General features: G+C 36.9%; 1 protein-coding gene across 4 annotated transcripts in view; it reads right to left on the bottom strand.

Annotated features, from left to right (window-relative positions):
- The window catches only part of PDE3B (phosphodiesterase 3B), a 205,727-nt gene that overhangs the window by 82,147 nt on the left and 106,654 nt on the right, over positions 1-16,926 (bottom strand). For all 4 annotated transcript variants that reach the window (XR_012423377.1, XM_005578550.5, XM_074014222.1 and 1 more), the window contains exon 2: positions 11,900-11,950. Coding sequence is in view for 2 of the 4 variants with exons in the window: in XM_005578550.5 (XP_005578607.3) it covers positions 11,900-11,950 (51 nt within the window). In the remaining 2 variants the exon portion in view is untranslated. The remainder of the gene's footprint in view (positions 1-11,899; positions 11,951-16,926) is intronic.

Below are 16,926 nucleotides of genomic sequence, written 5' to 3' on the forward strand. Positions count from 1 at the left end.
CCCAAATCCCTTGCATATGCAGTCCACAATAGGATTTGTGCTCCTATGAGAATCTAATGTGGTGGCTGATCTGACAGGAGGCAGAGCTCAGGCGGTAATGCTCATCTGCCTGCTGCTCATCTCCGGCTATGTGTACCAGTTCCTAACAGGCCACAAACCGGTACTGGTTGGTAACTCCTGGTTTAAAGAACTTTCTTTTGTCTTTCTTGCAAGGTAAGTGTCTCACTGACAAATTCTTTTCTTTTCCTTTATTTCACAATGTTTTCCCCTTCATTCTTTTTTTTTAAATTAATATTACACTTTGTGCTCTAGGGTACATGTGCACAACGTGCAGGTTTCTTACATACGCATACATGTGCCATGATGATGTGCTGTACCCATCAACTCGTCATTTACATTATGCATATCTCTCAATGCTATCTCTGCCCGCTCCTCCACCCCACAACAGGCCCCAGTGTGTGATGTTCCCCACCCTGTGTCCAAGTGTTCTCACAGTTCAATTTCCATCTATGAGTGAGAACATGCAGTGTTTGGTTTTCTGTTCTTGTGATAGCTTGCTCAGAGTGATGGTTTCCAGCTTCATCTATGTCCCTGCAAAGGACATGAACTCATCCTATTTATGGCTGCATAGTATTCCATGGTGTATATGTGCCACATTTTCTTTATCCAGTCTATCATTCATGGACATCTGGGTTGGTTCCAAGTCTGTGCTATTGTGAATACTGCTACAATAAGCATACGTGTGCATGTGTCTTTATAGTTGCATGATTTATAATCCTTTGGGTATATACCCAGTAATGGGATGGCTGGGTCAAATGGTATTTCTAGTTCTAGGTCCTTGAGGAATCACCACACCATCTTCCACAATGGTGGAACTAGTTTAAAGACCCACCAACAGTGTAAAAGTGTTCCTATTTCTCCACATCCTCTCCAGCACCTGTTGTTTCCTGACTGTTTAATGAGCACTTTTCCAACTGGTGTGAGATAGTATCTCGTTGTGGTTTTGATTTGCATTTCTCTGATGGCGAGTGATGATGAGTATTTTTTCATGTGTCTGTTGGCTGCATAAATGTCTTCTTTTGAGAACTGTCTGTTCCTACCCTTCACCCACTTTTTGATGGGGCTGTTTGATTTTTTACTTGTAACTTTTTTTAAGTTTTTTCTAGATTCTGGATATTAACCCTTTGTCAGATGGGTAGATTGTAAAACTTTTCTCCTATTCTGTAGGTTGCCTGTTCACTCTGATGGTAGTTTCTTTTGCTGTGCAGAAACTCTTTAGTTTAATTGGATCCCATTTCTCAATTTTGGCTTTTGTTGCCCCATTGCTTTTGGTGTTTTAGACATGAAGTTCTCGTCCATGCCTATGTCCTGAATGGTATTACCTCAGTTTTCTTCTAAGGTTTTTATGGTTTTAGGTCTAACATTTAAGTCTTTAATCCATCTTGAATTAATTTTTGTATAAGGTGTAAGGAAGGGATCCAGTTTCAGTTTTCTACATATGGCTAGCCAGTTTTCCCAACACCATTTATTAAAAAGGGAATCCTTTCCCCATTTCTTGCTTCTCTCAGGTTTGTCAAAGATCAGATGGTTGTAGATGTGTAGTATTATTCCTGAGGGCTCTGTTCTGTTCCATTGATCTATATCTCTGTTTTGTTACCAGTACTATGCTGTTTTGATTACTGTAGGCTTGTAGTATAGTTTGAAGTCAGGTAGCGTGATGCCTCCAGCTTTGTTCTTTTGGCTTAGGATTGTCTTGGCAATGCAGGCTCCTTTTTGGTTCCACATAAACTTTAAATAAGTTCTTTCCAATTCTGTGAAGAAACTCATTGGTAGCTTGATGGGGATGGCATTGAATCTATAAATAAATTACCTTGGGCAGTATGCCCATTTTCACGATATTGATTCTTCTGATCCATGAGCATGGAATGTTCTTCCATTTGTTTGTGTCCTCTTTTATTTCGTTGAGCAGTGGTTTGTAATTCTCCTTGAAGAGGTCCTTAACGTCCCTTGTAAGTTGGATTCCTAGGTATTTTATTCTCTTTGAAGCAATTGTGAATGGGAGTTCACTCATGATTTGGCTCTCTGTTTGTCTGTTATTGGTGTATAAGAATGCTTGTGATTTTTGCACATTGATTTTCTATCCTGAGACTTTTCTGAAGTTGCTTATCAGCTTAAGGGGATTTTGGGCTGAGGTGATGGGGTTTTCTAAATATACAATCATGTCATCTACAAACAGGGACAATCTGACTTCCCCTTTTCCCAACTGAATACCGTTTATTTCTTTCTCCTGCCTGATTGCCCTGGCCAGAACTTCCAACACTATGTTGAATAGGAGTGGTGAGAGAGGGCATCCTTGTCTTGTGCTAGTTTTCAAAGGGAATGCTTCCAGTTTTTGCCCATTCAGTATGATATTGGCTGTGGGTTTGTCATAAATAGCTCTTATTATTTTGAGATACACCCCATCAATACCGAATTTATTGAGAGTTTTTAGCATGAAGGGCTGTTGAATTTCGTCGAAGGCTTTTTCTGCATCTATTGAGATAATCATGTGGTTTTTGTCATTGGCTCTGTTTATATGATGGATTACGTTTATTGATTTGCATATGTTGAACTAGCCTTGCATCCCAGGGATGAAGCCCACTTGATCATGGTGGATAAGCTTTTTGATGTGCTGCTGGATTCGGTTTGCCAGTATTTTATTCAGGATTTTCGCATCGATATTCATCAGGGATATTGGTCTAAAATTCTCTTTTTTTTGTTGTGTCTCTGCCAGGCTTTGGTATCAGGATGATGTTGGCCTCATAAAATGAGTTAGGGAGGATTCCCTCTTTTTCTATTGATTGGAATCGTTTCAGAATGAATGGTACCAGCTCCTCTTTGTACCACTGGTAGAATTCAACTGTGAATCCATCTGGTCCTGTACTTTTTGGTTGGTAGGCTCTTCATTACTGCCTCAATTTCAGAGCCTGTTATTGGTCTATTCAGGGATTCAACTTCTTCCTGGTTTAGTCTTGGGAGGGTGTATGTGTCCAGGAATTTATCCATTTGTTCTAGATTTTCCAGTTTATTTGTATAGAGGTGTAAATAGTATTCTCTGATGGTAGTTTGTATTTCTGTGGGGTCAGTGGTGATAACCCCTTCATCATTTTTTATTGCATCTGTTTGATTCTTCTCTCTTTTCTTCGTTCATCTTGTTAGTGGTCTATCAATTTTGTTGATCTTTTCAAAAAACTAGCTCCTGGATTCATTGATTTTTTGAAGGGTTTTTTGTGTCTCTTTGTCCTTCAGTTCTGCTCTGATCTTAGTTATTTCTTGCCTTCTGCTAGCTTTTGAATGTGTTTGCTCCTGCTTCTCTAGTTCTTTTAATTGTGATGTTAGGATGTCAATTTTAGATCTTTCCTGCTTTCTCTTATGGGCATTTAGTGCTATGAATTTCCCTCTACACACTGCTTTAAATGTGTCCCAGAGATTCTGGTATGTTGTGTCTTTGTTCTCATTGGTTTCAAAGAACATCTTTATTTCTGCCTTCTTTTCACTATGTACCCAGTAGTCATTCAGAAGGTTGTTCAGTTTCCATGTAGCTGAGTGGTTTTGAGTGAGTTTCTTAATCCTGAGTTCTAGTTTGATTGTACTGTGGTCTGAGAAATAGTTTGTTATAATTTCTGCTCTTTTACACATTTGCTGACAAGTGCTTTACTTCCAACTATGTGGTCATTTTTGGAATAAGTGTGATGTGGTGCTGAGAAGAATGTATATTCTGTAGATTTGGGGTGGAGAGTTCTGTAGATGTCTATTAGGTCCATTCGCTTGGTGCAGAGCTGAGTTCAATTCCTGGATATCCTTGTTAACTTTCTGTCTCGTTGATCTGTCTAATGTTATCAGTGGGGTGTTAAAGTCTCCCATTATTATTGTGTTAGAGTCTAAGACTCTTTCTAAGTCTCTTAAGGACTTGCTTTATGAATCTGGGTGCTCCTGTATTGGGTGCATATATATTTAGGATAGTTAGCTCTTCCTGTTGAATTGATCCCTTTACCATTATGTAATGGCCTTCTTTGTCCCTTTCGGTCTTTGTTGGCTTAAAGTCTGTTTTATCAGAGACTAGGATTGCAACCCCTGCTTTTTATTGTTTTCCATTTGCTTGGTAGATCTTCCTCCATCCCTATATTTTGAGCCTATGTCTGTCTCTGCACGTGAGATGGGTCTCCTGAATAAGTCAAGACACTGATGGGTCTTGACTCTTTATCCAGTTTGCCAGTCTGTGTCTTTTAATTGGATCACTTAGCCCATTTACATTTAAGGTTAATATTGTTATGTGTGAATTTGATCCTGTCATTATGATGTTAGGTGGTTATTTTGCTTGTTAGCTGATGCAGTTTCTTCATAGTGTCGATGGTCTTTACAATTTGGCATGTTTTTGCAGTGGCTGGTACCAGTTGTCCTGTAGGGCAGGCCTGGTGGTGACAAAATCTCTCATCATTTGCTTGTCTATAAAGGATTTTATTTCTCCTTCACTTAAGAAGTTTAGTTTGGCTGGATATGAAATTCTAGGTTGAAAATTCTTTTCTTTAAGAATGTTGAATATTAGCCCCCATTCTCTTCTGTTTTGTAGAGTTTCTGCTGAGAGATCCACTGTTAGTCTGATGGGCTTCTCTTTGTGGGTAACCCGACCTTTCTCTCTGGCTGCCCTTAACATTTTTTCCTTCATTTCAACTTTGGTGAATCTGACAATTATGTGTCTTGGAGTTGCTCTTCTCGAGGAGTATCTTTTTGCTGTTCTCTGTATTTCCTGAATTTGAATGTCAGCCTGCCTTGTTAGGTTGGGGAAGTTCTCCTGGATAATATCCTGAAGAGTGTTTTCCAACTTGGTTCCATTCTCCCCGTCACTTTCAGGTACACCAATGAGATGTAGATTTGGTCTTTTCACATAGTCCCATATTTCTTGGAGGCTTTGTTGATTTCTTTTTACTGTTTTTTCTCTAAACTTCTCTTCTCGCTTCATTTCATTCATTTGATCTTCAATCACTGATATCCTTTCTTCCAGTTGATCAAATCGGCTACTGAAGCTTGTGCATGCGTCACGTAGTTTTCGTGCCATGATTTTCAGCTCTATCAGGTAATGTAGGAACTTCTCTAAACTGGTTATTCTAGTTAGCTATACGTCTAATCTTTTTTCAAGGTTTTTAGCTTCTTTGCGATGGGTTTGAACTTCCTCCTTTAGCTCCGAGAAGTCTGATCGTCTGAAGCCTTCTTCTCTCAACTCGTCAGTCATTCTCTGGCCAGCTTTGTTCCGTTGCTGGCGAGGAGCTGCGTTCCTTTGGAGGGGGAGAGGTGCTCTGATTTTTAGAATTTTCAGCTTTTCTGCTCTGGTTTCTCCCCATCTTTGTGGTTTTATCCACCTTTGGTCTTTGATGATGGTGACATACAGATGGGCTTTTAGTGTGGATGTCCTTTCTGTTTGTTAATTTTCCTTCTAACAGTCAGGACCCTCAGCTGCAGGTCTGTTGGATTTTGCCTGAGGTCGACTCCAGACCTTGTTTGCCTGGGTATCACTAGCATAGGCTGCAGAACTGCAAATATTGCAGAAGGGCAAATGTTCCTGCCTGATCGTTTCTCTGGAAGTTTCCTCTCAGAGGGGCATCCAGCTGTATGAGGTGTCCTTCAGCCCCTACTGGGAGGTGCCTCCCAGTTAGGCTACTCAGGAGTCAGGGACCCACTTGAGGAGGAAGTCTGTCCGTTCTCAGATCTCAAACTCTGTGCTGGGAGAATCACTACTCTCTTCAAAGCTGTCAGACAGGAACATTTAAGTCTGCAGAAGTTTCTGCTGCCTTTTGTTCAGCTATGCCCTGCCCCCAGCATTGGAGTCTACAGAGGCGGGCAGGCCTCCTTGAGCTGCCGAGGGCTCCAAAGCGGCTTCCTTGTGGCTTTGTTTACCTACTCAAGCCTCAGTAATGGCGGGCGCCCCTCTCCCAGCCTCACTGCTGCCTTGCAGTTCAATCTCAGACTGCTGTTCTAGCAGTGAGCAAGGTTCTGTGGGTGTGAGACCCTCCGAGCCAGGCGCAGGATATAATCTCCCTGTGTGCCATTTGCTAAGACCATTGGAAAAGTGCAGTATTAGAGTGGGAATGACCCAATTTTCCAGGTGCCATCTGTCACGGCTTCCCTTGGCTAGGAAAGGGAATTTCCCTACCTCTTGCACTTCCTGGGTGAGGTGATGCCTCGCCCTGCTTAGGTTCACAGTCTGTGGGCTGCCCCCACTGTCCTGCACCCACTGTCCAACAAGCCCCAGTGAGATGAACCCGGTACCTCAGTTGGAAATGCAGAAATCGCCTGTCTTCTGCATCGCTCATGCTGGGAGCTGTAGCCTGGAGCTGTTCCTATTCGGCCATCTTGGAACCTACCCCCCTTCATTCTTAAAGAATACTTTTGCTGGATATAGACTTTACAGCCATTTTCTTCCAGTACTTCAAAAGTGTTCTGCCACTTCCTTCTGGTCTTCATGGTTTTAAGTGAGAAATATGCTATTACTTGAATTGGTGTTCCCCTATAGGTAATGTGTTGTTTCTCTCTGGATGCTTTTTAAGATATTCTCTTTGTCTTTAGCTTTCAGAAGTTTAATTATGACATGTCTTAGAGTAGATTTTGAGAGGTTGATACTATTTGGGGTTCAGAAAGCTTCTTGAATCTGTAGGATTATGTTTTTGGCTAAATTTGTGAAGTTTTCAGCCATTATTTCTTCAAATACTCTTTCAATCCCACCCTCTTTCTCCTTCTCAAACACCAATAATACAAATGTTGGTTCTTTGTTACTGCCCAACAGGTCCCTAGGACTCTGTTCATTTTGTTTCTGTTTTCTCTACGTTGTAAAAATTGGGTAAATTCTATTGATCTATGCTTAAGCTCACAGATTCTATCCTACTGTCATCTCTACTTTGTTATTCATCTTATCCAGTAATTTAAAATTTCTATTATTGTATTTTTCAGCTCTATAATTTCCATTTGTTTTTTTATAATTTATATTTCTTTTGCTAATATTTTCTTTCTTCTTCCATTTGTTTCAAGATACTTTGTAATTATTTGTTAGAGCATTTTTATGATGTTTGCTTTAAAAATCCTTGCCAGATGATTCCAAATCTGATTCACCTTGGTGTTGTCATTCCTTTTTCTTATTCAATTTGTGATTTTCTTGCTTTGGTATGATGGGTGATTTTTTATTTTATTCTCAATATTTTGACTATAACTTACAAGACTCTGGGTCCTACCAAAATCTTTGACATTAGAAGGCAGTATCCCCATTTAGGTTTGTCACACAGGTCCTGGTGTACTTTTGTGGGCTGTGGTTTGGATGACAATTTTCAAAGCATTCACAATCATTTTGGTGTGTTTGATTTTTTTTTTTTTTTTTTTTGGTGCCCCTTGAGTTCCCACTAGTCCATATTAGTACCTTAGGGTAGAGGGAGAGAGAGCTTCCTCAGGTTGAGTCATCTGGTTCCTTTAGGGGACAGAAAGGAGTCTCCAGGCCACAGGAATAAAGATCACTTTCTGGGCTAGGCATTTGTAAGGATATCCCCTTTGCCAGGCACATTGGCTACCAAGTGTCTGTCAGTGGGGAAGGGGAGTCTCATGCCCAGGAGGGAAGGAGAAAGCTTCTCCCTAGCCACTGATTGCCAGTGGCTCCAAATTAATTCCCCCTTGCTAGAGCCACCAGACTTGCTTAGTGTTGTTGGCAGGGCTCTTGTTTAATCTGGGGTAAAGAATAAGCCTACCTGTGTCACCTTATGTTTATAGGTTGAGAGTGGGGGCCTAGACCATGTTTTGCTGTTGGGTGTGGGTCATAAGAGACTCTGTCACTGTGTTGTTTTTCCTGTACTAAGGTCCCTAGTCAGTCTGCCTTCCTCTTTCCATTTTTCATAGTTCTCACTTGATTTCCTCTTACATTATTTCCAGAGTTAATAACTGTACTTAGCAAGGAGGAAAAGAGAGAAATAAATATGGTAACACACACAGAGCATATAAAGTAATGTATAGTACAAATAACTAAAGGCAAAGATAGTACTGTTATTATTAGCAGAAAGTGAAGATATAAAAATATAGACAAAATGGCCAGGCGTGGTGACTCACCCCTGTAATCTCAGCACTTTGGGAGGTCGAGGTGGGGAGATCACCTGAGGTCAGGAGTTCGAGACCGGCCTAACCAACATGGAGAAACCCCATCTCTACTAAAAATACAAAATTAGCCAGGCGTGGTGGTGCATGCCTGTAATCGCACCTACTTGGGAGGCTACGGCAGGAGGATCGCTTGAACCCGGGAGGTGGAGGTTGCGGTGAGCTGAGATCATGCCATTGCACTCCAGCCTGGGCAACAAGAGCAAAACTTCATCTCAAAAAATGAAATATATATATATATAGCGACAAAATGGCATTAGAGTTCAAAAGAGATATAGAAAACTTACATTTGGATGGTAACAGAAATTTTATGGAAGGGGTAGCATTTTGAGCTGGGCCCTAAAAATTTGTTAGGATTATATTTATATTTGTTTACAATAAAACAAAACAAAAATGTATTGGGGAAGTATACTGCACAAAATGGACACCGCATAAATACAAGTATAAACGTGGTAAAATACAATTTTTAAGCAGTAAAATAATGCTATACAGGGAACATGAAATTGTTAAAGTATAGATTATATAAGAAAGCAATGAAAAACAGGCTGGAAAGACATGTTGGGACCAAATTTTTGAGAACAATTGATTCCAAGCTAAGTAATATGAGTAATAAAGGGTCGTATATAATAGATTTTGAACAGGTTGCTAAAAATAGAAAATAAAGTAAGTTAAGGGAAAAAGATGTGATAGAACGCAATGCAATTTTAGAGAGGATAGTTGGGGTATGCCTCACTAAGAAGGAAATGCTTATGTAAAGACATGACAAGGTGTTGGAAATAAGCATTCCAGGCAGAAAGACTAGCAAGTGCAAAGACCTGAGTTAGAAGCCTGTCTGACTTGCTTGGGGAATAATAAGGAGGCCAGTGCAGCTGGAACAGAGTAAATGAAGGAGAAAGTAGCAGAAGACAAAGAGAAGTACAAGAGAGTAAGGGAGGGAACCATGTTGTGCAAGTTCTTTTACGTACATGACAAAGACTTTTACTCTGGGTGAAACAGGAGAGAAATGAGCAAGAGAGTGACAGATCAAATTGAATATTCAAATTATTTGCCACAATTTTAAAAGTTGAACTTAAATTCCTATTTTCCATTCACTTTTTTTTTGGCAAAATCTTGATTGTTAAACAGAAAGTTGAGAATAGTTTTTATGTTTTAAATGGCTATTAAAAAAGAAGAGGAGTGGCAGGGAGAAGAGGAAAAAGGAGAGAAGGAGGAGAAGCAGTAGGGGTGGCAGAAGGTAGCAATGGCTGTATGACCTGCAAATGCTAAAATATTTACTCTCTGGCCTTTTAAAGAAAAAAATGCTCATTTCTGTCTTATACTTCAAGTTCAGGTTAGTATTTATTATTATTGAAATTTATATAATATTGGCTCACATTTGTACTGAGTACTAGGCACATATTAATTAGCCCTTTGAGGGAACTGGTATTATTCTCAATTTGTAGGTGAGAAAATAGGTTCAGAGTGTCTTAAGAGGCTTGCCTAATATTCCAGCCAAGAGGGACTGGTTTGTATCAGACCAACTCTTCTGTCTAGAACAACTAGAAAAGCTGAAATAAAATATAAATAGCATACATTTCAAGGCATCAAAACACAACCAAACAGCCAGGGCATAAAGGGCCAAGAACCCAGAATTAAGAGAAAAGATTAAAAGAAACCCAACATTCTGTGCTACTCTTTTCCCTCTAGGAATTTTCTGCTGATTCATAACTGGCACAGAGCAGAGAGGATGAAAAGCACAAAAGAGGCCAGGAAACAGAGTAGAGATCTATAGTCTCAAGGGGGTGGAAGACTGAAATTGCAGTTCAGAGTTATGAAGACAGGGAGGGCCAAACAAGATCTCAAAGTGATGAGAAAAACAAAGTAGTGAGCTTAAATTCAGACCTGCTTTTCCTCTAAAGGCATTTGTCAATTTATAAAAGTGGCTAAGAGAGAGAGATAAACCAAGTAGAAATCCTCAAAAAGATTTCTATTTGGAAATTAAAATAGGGCTTTCAGCAGTCTCACAAATGCCAGAAGGAACAACAAAAAAAGGAATTCCTAGAAAAACACAAGTAACTCAATTGTTAGAAGAAAAGATGGAAAACCTAAATAGTACTAAAACAAAGAAATTGAATCCATAACTTAAAATTTGTCCACAAAAGAATTATTCAAGGTGAGGTAGCTTCACCAGAGCATTCTTCCAAACGTTAAAGGAGGAAATAATACCAATTTTTAACCTTACCCAAAGTTTTTGAGATAATAGAAAGGGTAAATATCTCACCTTATTTTATTTTGATATCAAGGTTCTTGGTAACCGTGATACCAATATAATGCCAAGAACATTATGAAAAGTAAGAATTTATAGGCCAACACTCTCTCATAAACACAAATTCAAAATTTCTAAACAAAACATTAACAAATGGAATATAGGGATAAAGATTTTTTAAAAATACATCTTGATCAAATTTACTTTATTCTGGGAATACACGGATGGTTTAACAAACACACCAATTAATGCAATTCACCACATTAGTAGAATAATTAGAAAAAAATTCTCGAATCATTTGAGTAGATGCAGAAAAAGCATCTGATAAAATTCTATATCCACTCATGACTTAAAAAGAGAAAAAAAGTCCTTAGTAAACTAGAATTAGAATAAAACTTCCTTAATCTGCTAAAGGGTATCTATAAAAAAGCATTAGTGGTGATATGTTGAACACTTTCTCCCTGAGTTCATGAAGAAAAACAAGGCTGCCTACTCATACCACTTCCATTCAACACTGAATTGAAGGTCCTAGACAGTACAATAACATGAGAAAACGAAATAAAAGGCATAGGTTTGGAAATAAATAAATAAATCTGTCTTTACTCATAGATAACATTATTGTGTACTTCAAGACTTAATCTTCAAATACGCTATTAGAATTATTAAGTAAATTTGGCATAATGGGAAAGATCAATAAAGATATACATCAAAAGTTAACACAGTTAACATAGTTATTGCTTGATGTTTTATGAGTGATTTTTCTTTTTCCTCCTTATATTAAATACTTCTATTTTCATTTTATCTGATATAAACATATATTACTTAGGTATTCAAAAAATTAATCTTAACACATATTATTTCATTTGTATATATATAGTGTTCAAAAATTAGCAAAACTAGTAACTAGAAGTCGGATAGGATTTACCTTTGAGGATATAGGTAATGACTGGAATTGGGCATAAGCAAGGCTTCTGAGATACTGGAAACATTCCATTTCTTCATATCGGTATCAGTTACATGGGATGTTTAACTTCTGAAAATTGAGCTGTACACTTTTCTGCATGTATGTTATAATTCAATAAAAAGTTTACCAAAAAATAAAAGTTGGGTATCTTTACTTCCCTAATAAAATATGTTGCCAATTGCTTTGCTTTGTCTCAGATATGGCCTTCCATCTATTTTTTCCCCTTTATAGATCAGTGGTCTACATCAGAAAAGAAAAAAATCTTATTCTTAATATAGAAATATGAGTTGATTCCGAGCCCAGATTATATTAGCAATATTTTCATAACAATTTATATAAATTTGGTTTTTTATCATTTTCTTTTTCCCTTATAATTAAAATGTATTTTTAAAAAATCTACCTCAATGAAGGTTCTAGTTAACTTATGAGTTTAGTTAAAGAAAATCTTATGGCACAGAAATATTGCAAATCTTTAAGTGTCAAAAGTTTCATCACAGGTATTATTTAGTGATATTACTTATACTTACTTGATAATGAGGCTTATACCATTGCTTTAAATCCCAATCCCAAAGAATCATCTGGAAAAAAAAAATTCACTTGGTTACAAACCAGAAATAAATAAACAAGAATATGTAAAGACAAAATTGAGCATTTTCCATTACAATTATCTAATATAGCTCAAAATCTGGAAGAGATACTGGAATGGTGAGAATAAAAATTATCTCCAGACAGAATATTTCATTAATTAATACAATCTGTAATTGAGAAATCAAAATAAAGAATTATCACAATAAAGTAACTAAAACAAGCCATATTAATCTTCAAATATTACCACAAAAAGGAAAATATAAATCCAAAACCACATTAAGTCACAAAAAATAAAAGAAATATTACACATCATCAGATATTCTCTGCCTACCCACCATCTCCAAAGGCTCATCATGGGTGATGGGTGATGCTATCTTCTTACCAATAAGGTACTTCTGTCAAAAACATTTTGAAAAGCTTGTTGTCCTTGGGGTTAGATTAAGTATAAAGGAATGGATTTATCAAAAGCAGCACATACTCCTTTTGATATGCAGATAATTAGTGATTGTTTTCCTGTCTGTCTCCTTGATAGACTAGCCTATCAACGGTAACTTGAGTCTCAGACTAGTTTTTTTTCCTACCCTTCTTCCTAACAAGCTTTTTGGCTGCTTCCCAACCCAATATAGTAGTCACTACATATGCCCAAGGAGATAAAATTAACTTTAATTCAGGAAGTTATAACTGCTACCTATCATCAATCCTAAATTTCTTTGACATTTACTGAGTTAAATAGGTCTTCTCCTTTTGATTAAATAATACATTATAACAGCTATTTTGTACATAGCTCTGAACCTTTATTGAATATGAGCCTAATCTGTAATATAATCATATAATTTCTATATATTGAACTATCTGTGTTGTTTCTTGTCCTTCAGGCTTAAGTTTTCTGGTTGCAAAAGATCTTATTTGGGGCTTTGCAGGCCACATAAGGTCTCTATGGCATATTCTTTGCTTTTTGTTTTTGTTTTATAACCCTTTAAAATGCAAAAAAAAATTATTAGCTCAAAGGTCATACAAAAACAGGCTGCTGGCAGGATTTGGTCAGTGGACTACAGTTTGTTGACTCATATTTTACATAATACACCCATGCTTAATCACTCAAAAAATTGTCAATTATCATTAACACCATCTCCTCATCAATATCCTTGCAGAACGTAATTTCTTTCTTACCACTGAAGAAAAATCTATTTCTTCCCAAAGAAAATTCAGACACAGTACAATCACTTAGAAGGCTCATGAACCAGTGCCCACAAAATGGCTCTGATATAACTACATGCAAAGTATACCACATATATAACAGACACATTAAATTTAAGCAATATTTTATATGGTCCTAAATGTGATCCTGATATAATTATTTCAGGTTGTGATTTAATCAGCATATAATCTAGATTCAAGGGACACTAATTACTGCAAATAAAGATGTTAACAGCTTCCTAAAATGCTTCTTAAGATTAACATAACCGGCCGGGCGCGGTGGCTCAAGCCTGTAATCCCAGCACTTTGGGAGGCCGAGACGGGCGGATCACGAGGTCAGGAGATCGAGACCATCCTGGCTAACACCGTGAAACCCCGTCTCTACTAAAAATACAAAAAACTAGCCAGGCGAGGTGGCGGGCGCCTGTAGTCCCAGCTACTCCGGAGGCTGAGGCAGGAGAATGGTCCCAGCTACTCCGGAGGCTGAGGCAGGAGAATGGCGTAAACCCGGGAGGCGGAGCTTGCAGTGAGCTGAGATCCCGCCACTGCACTCCAGCCCGGGCTACAGAGCAAGACTCCGTCTCAAAAAAAAAAAAAAAAAGATTAACATAACCTAAAATCCCTAAGTTTCTTTTATACATGATATTGTTATGATCCATTTTCCTCCATGCTATTCTTATAAATATGGCTTTTTAGACCCAACGGCAATACTTTACTTCTGCCCTTATTTTAGCCTGTCAGTTTCTTTGGAGATTGAGAATGTCAACTACCCTATTCTTCATTCCTCCCATTATCATGACATCTATAAATCTGATGTTTTCTTAAGTTCACGAATAGATGTATAGAAGAGACAGAAGTGAAAACAGAGCCATACCATGTATCACTAAAAATCACCTATGAGATAGGCATCAATGAACTAATTTGCATTCTTGGTCTACAACCTTACCTAACTGTACTATCATCTGATCCATATTTCTATACTTCTCCCACAATAACACCATCAAACAGAGAAAAATACTTGTATACCTTATTTCCCTGATTCATTACCCTAAGTAGAAGTTGATTTGTTGCTCACTCAAGCATACTTTCATTAGAATGGTTTCTTAACATTGAGTAGTCTGCCTTCCCCACTTCATTGACCTATATGATTAAATAAACATTACCTTTTTAAATATTTGTACTCTAATGCCAAGAGCCATGTTTGTATTCATGTGATATATTCTCAACAGGGGTGCTATCACTCCCAAACAGGTGGTAATTGGTTCTTGGGGAAAAAAAAAAAAATCTTGAAAATTAAAATGGTTCATAGCCCTCCAAAGGTTACAGTATACAAACAGATGTACTGTACATCTTTGGTATGAAAATGACATGAAGTGGGAGATTAGGGAAACATATGTATAACATATTTATATATGTATATATAATATTTTACATATGTATAGATAATATTTTGTATATTATATATAATATAAACATATATATTTTTTTTCCTGGATTTGGGGTTGTAATGAAAATACAGTAGAGAAACACTGATATAAAGTAGTCCTGCTGCTTACTTATAAGAGCAATCTCAGCTTATATTTTGTGAAAGTTCTCTAACGCATTGAGACAATTGTAAGGCTGCCTATGCAGAAGGAAGGCTGCTAACATGAGAAGGAATGTATGCCCTATTTTAACTGGACTCCTAAAGGTCTCTAAAAATCTTACTATGTACAATGCTTTTTTTTCTCTGCTTGCTTTCTTTAGATCTCTCTACCGTAGCATTTTGTATTACAATATTTCAATATTATAGTATTACAATATTACAGACCATCTTCCACAATATTGCATATTACAATATTGTAGTATTACAATATTACAGACCATCTTCCACAATATTGCATATTACAATATTGTAGTATTACAATATTACAGACCATCTCCCTCAATAAATTCACTCATCCTGGCCCTTTATCCCATTATCATAGTTTTCTCTCACTTGTGCTTGCTAGGTTAGCTTTGAATCAATTCTTAAGCAAAGCCTAATCTTATTTGCAGTCAATTTCTCTAGGATGAAAATTACATTACCCTAAAGCAGCAGGTCTTACTGTGAAATCCCCTTCATATTAGGAATTGAAAGCAGATACACAGAAAGCCACAAAGAGCTGGCAGACTGCCTTCTGTGTAATTTGAGCAACTAGAATATTAGCGATTTTGAGAAAACAATTTTCTCCATAAGTAATAGAAGATGAACGACCCAGGAATTCCACAGCTAGGTACACATCTTAGAGCAGTATTCAAAATGCAGTCCATACAAGATAAATACAGAAATTCAGAGTAAAGGTTTATATATTTTTATAGCAATTTGACATTGGTGAGACATTTTTAGTATATTTTACAAAAGCATCAATCCACAACAGATCAGGGAAAAACTCAAAAACTTGGTCCTTTGCTACAGTTTGACAGAAGGAGACAAGAAGAATGCACATAGCTGTGCAGCTTAGGGTAGCAAAAAACTAGATACAATCCAAATGTTCATCAACAATAAAAGAAAAATTTTGGTATATTCATACAATGGAGTACAGCAGTGAAAATGAATGAAGTACATACAGCTACATAGTATATGGATGGATCTCAGAAACAATGTTGAACAAGAAAAGCAAATCACAGACAGATACATACAGTATAACTTCACTCATTTAAAATGAAATACACACTGAGATATGCTTATTAGAAATACATATGGTAAACTGTAAAGAAATTCAGGATGGTGATTATCTCTAAAAGAGAAAGAAGTGAACCAGATCCAGGAGTGACACACGGGGAACTTCAATGTTAATGGCAATGTTCAAAAATAACAGTAATGGTGGGTCAATGGTGTCTGTTTCTTTAGTCTCTATACTTTACATGTATTTCATAAATATTTGTTCAGCTTTAGTTAAAAGTTAAGATGAATTTAGGAAGGTAAGGAAGTAGAGAAAGTGACTAGAGAAAACTCTTTTGAAAAACTGTGCTGTAAAGGCAAGAATGAAATGAAGCAATCGTTAGAAAAAAATGTGGGAATAATACTTTTTTTTTTTAACATGATAGGTTCTAAAGCATGCTTGTACTTGATAGGAATGATCCTGGACAGTGGGAGAACTAATGACAGAATAAAGTGAGAAATATGCAAAGAGCAAATACTTAATGAAAATACTGCTAAGTGTCTCTGTAATATTAGATTACATATACGTATACATGAAATATATATATATTTAAAAACATAAAATTTTAAACTAGGAAACAGTAATAGAGTATTAGCCATTATTTATCAAATTATGATCTGTCAATCACTAGTTGTTCCTCCTTGTCCCAGAATAGTTAGAGGGAAAAAGGAAACAATTTAGTTTGCATATATTTCATAATTGTGAACTATAAGGTTAATTTTGATTTCCACAGAAATCTCATTATCTTAACAAATTATATTCTTAAAAGCTGAAAAAGTTCTCTAAGACGTGCATTATTCTAAAAGAGAACAAATCATCTTTCCTAAAGTATTTTTACACCATTTGAATATTATTTATATCTTTTAAATTTGCATTATTTTCATTGTGTTGCATTATACTCCCCAATCAATAAAATAAATAAATGGCTCAAAACTGGTTTCTAAAGCCTAAGGTATTGATAAAAACAAGGTAACATAAATAGCTCAGAATAAATGTTAAGCCTAAATCAAGAATAGGACTCTAATGCAAACAATATAAATCTGTGCGTGTTATAATACCATACAACGGGATAAAACCAAAAATTT

The sequence above is a fragment of the Macaca fascicularis genome, chromosome 14 (assembly GCF_037993035.2).
Source record: "Macaca fascicularis isolate 582-1 chromosome 14, T2T-MFA8v1.1".
In the NCBI taxonomy this organism is placed as follows: domain Eukaryota; kingdom Metazoa; phylum Chordata; class Mammalia; order Primates; family Cercopithecidae; genus Macaca; species Macaca fascicularis.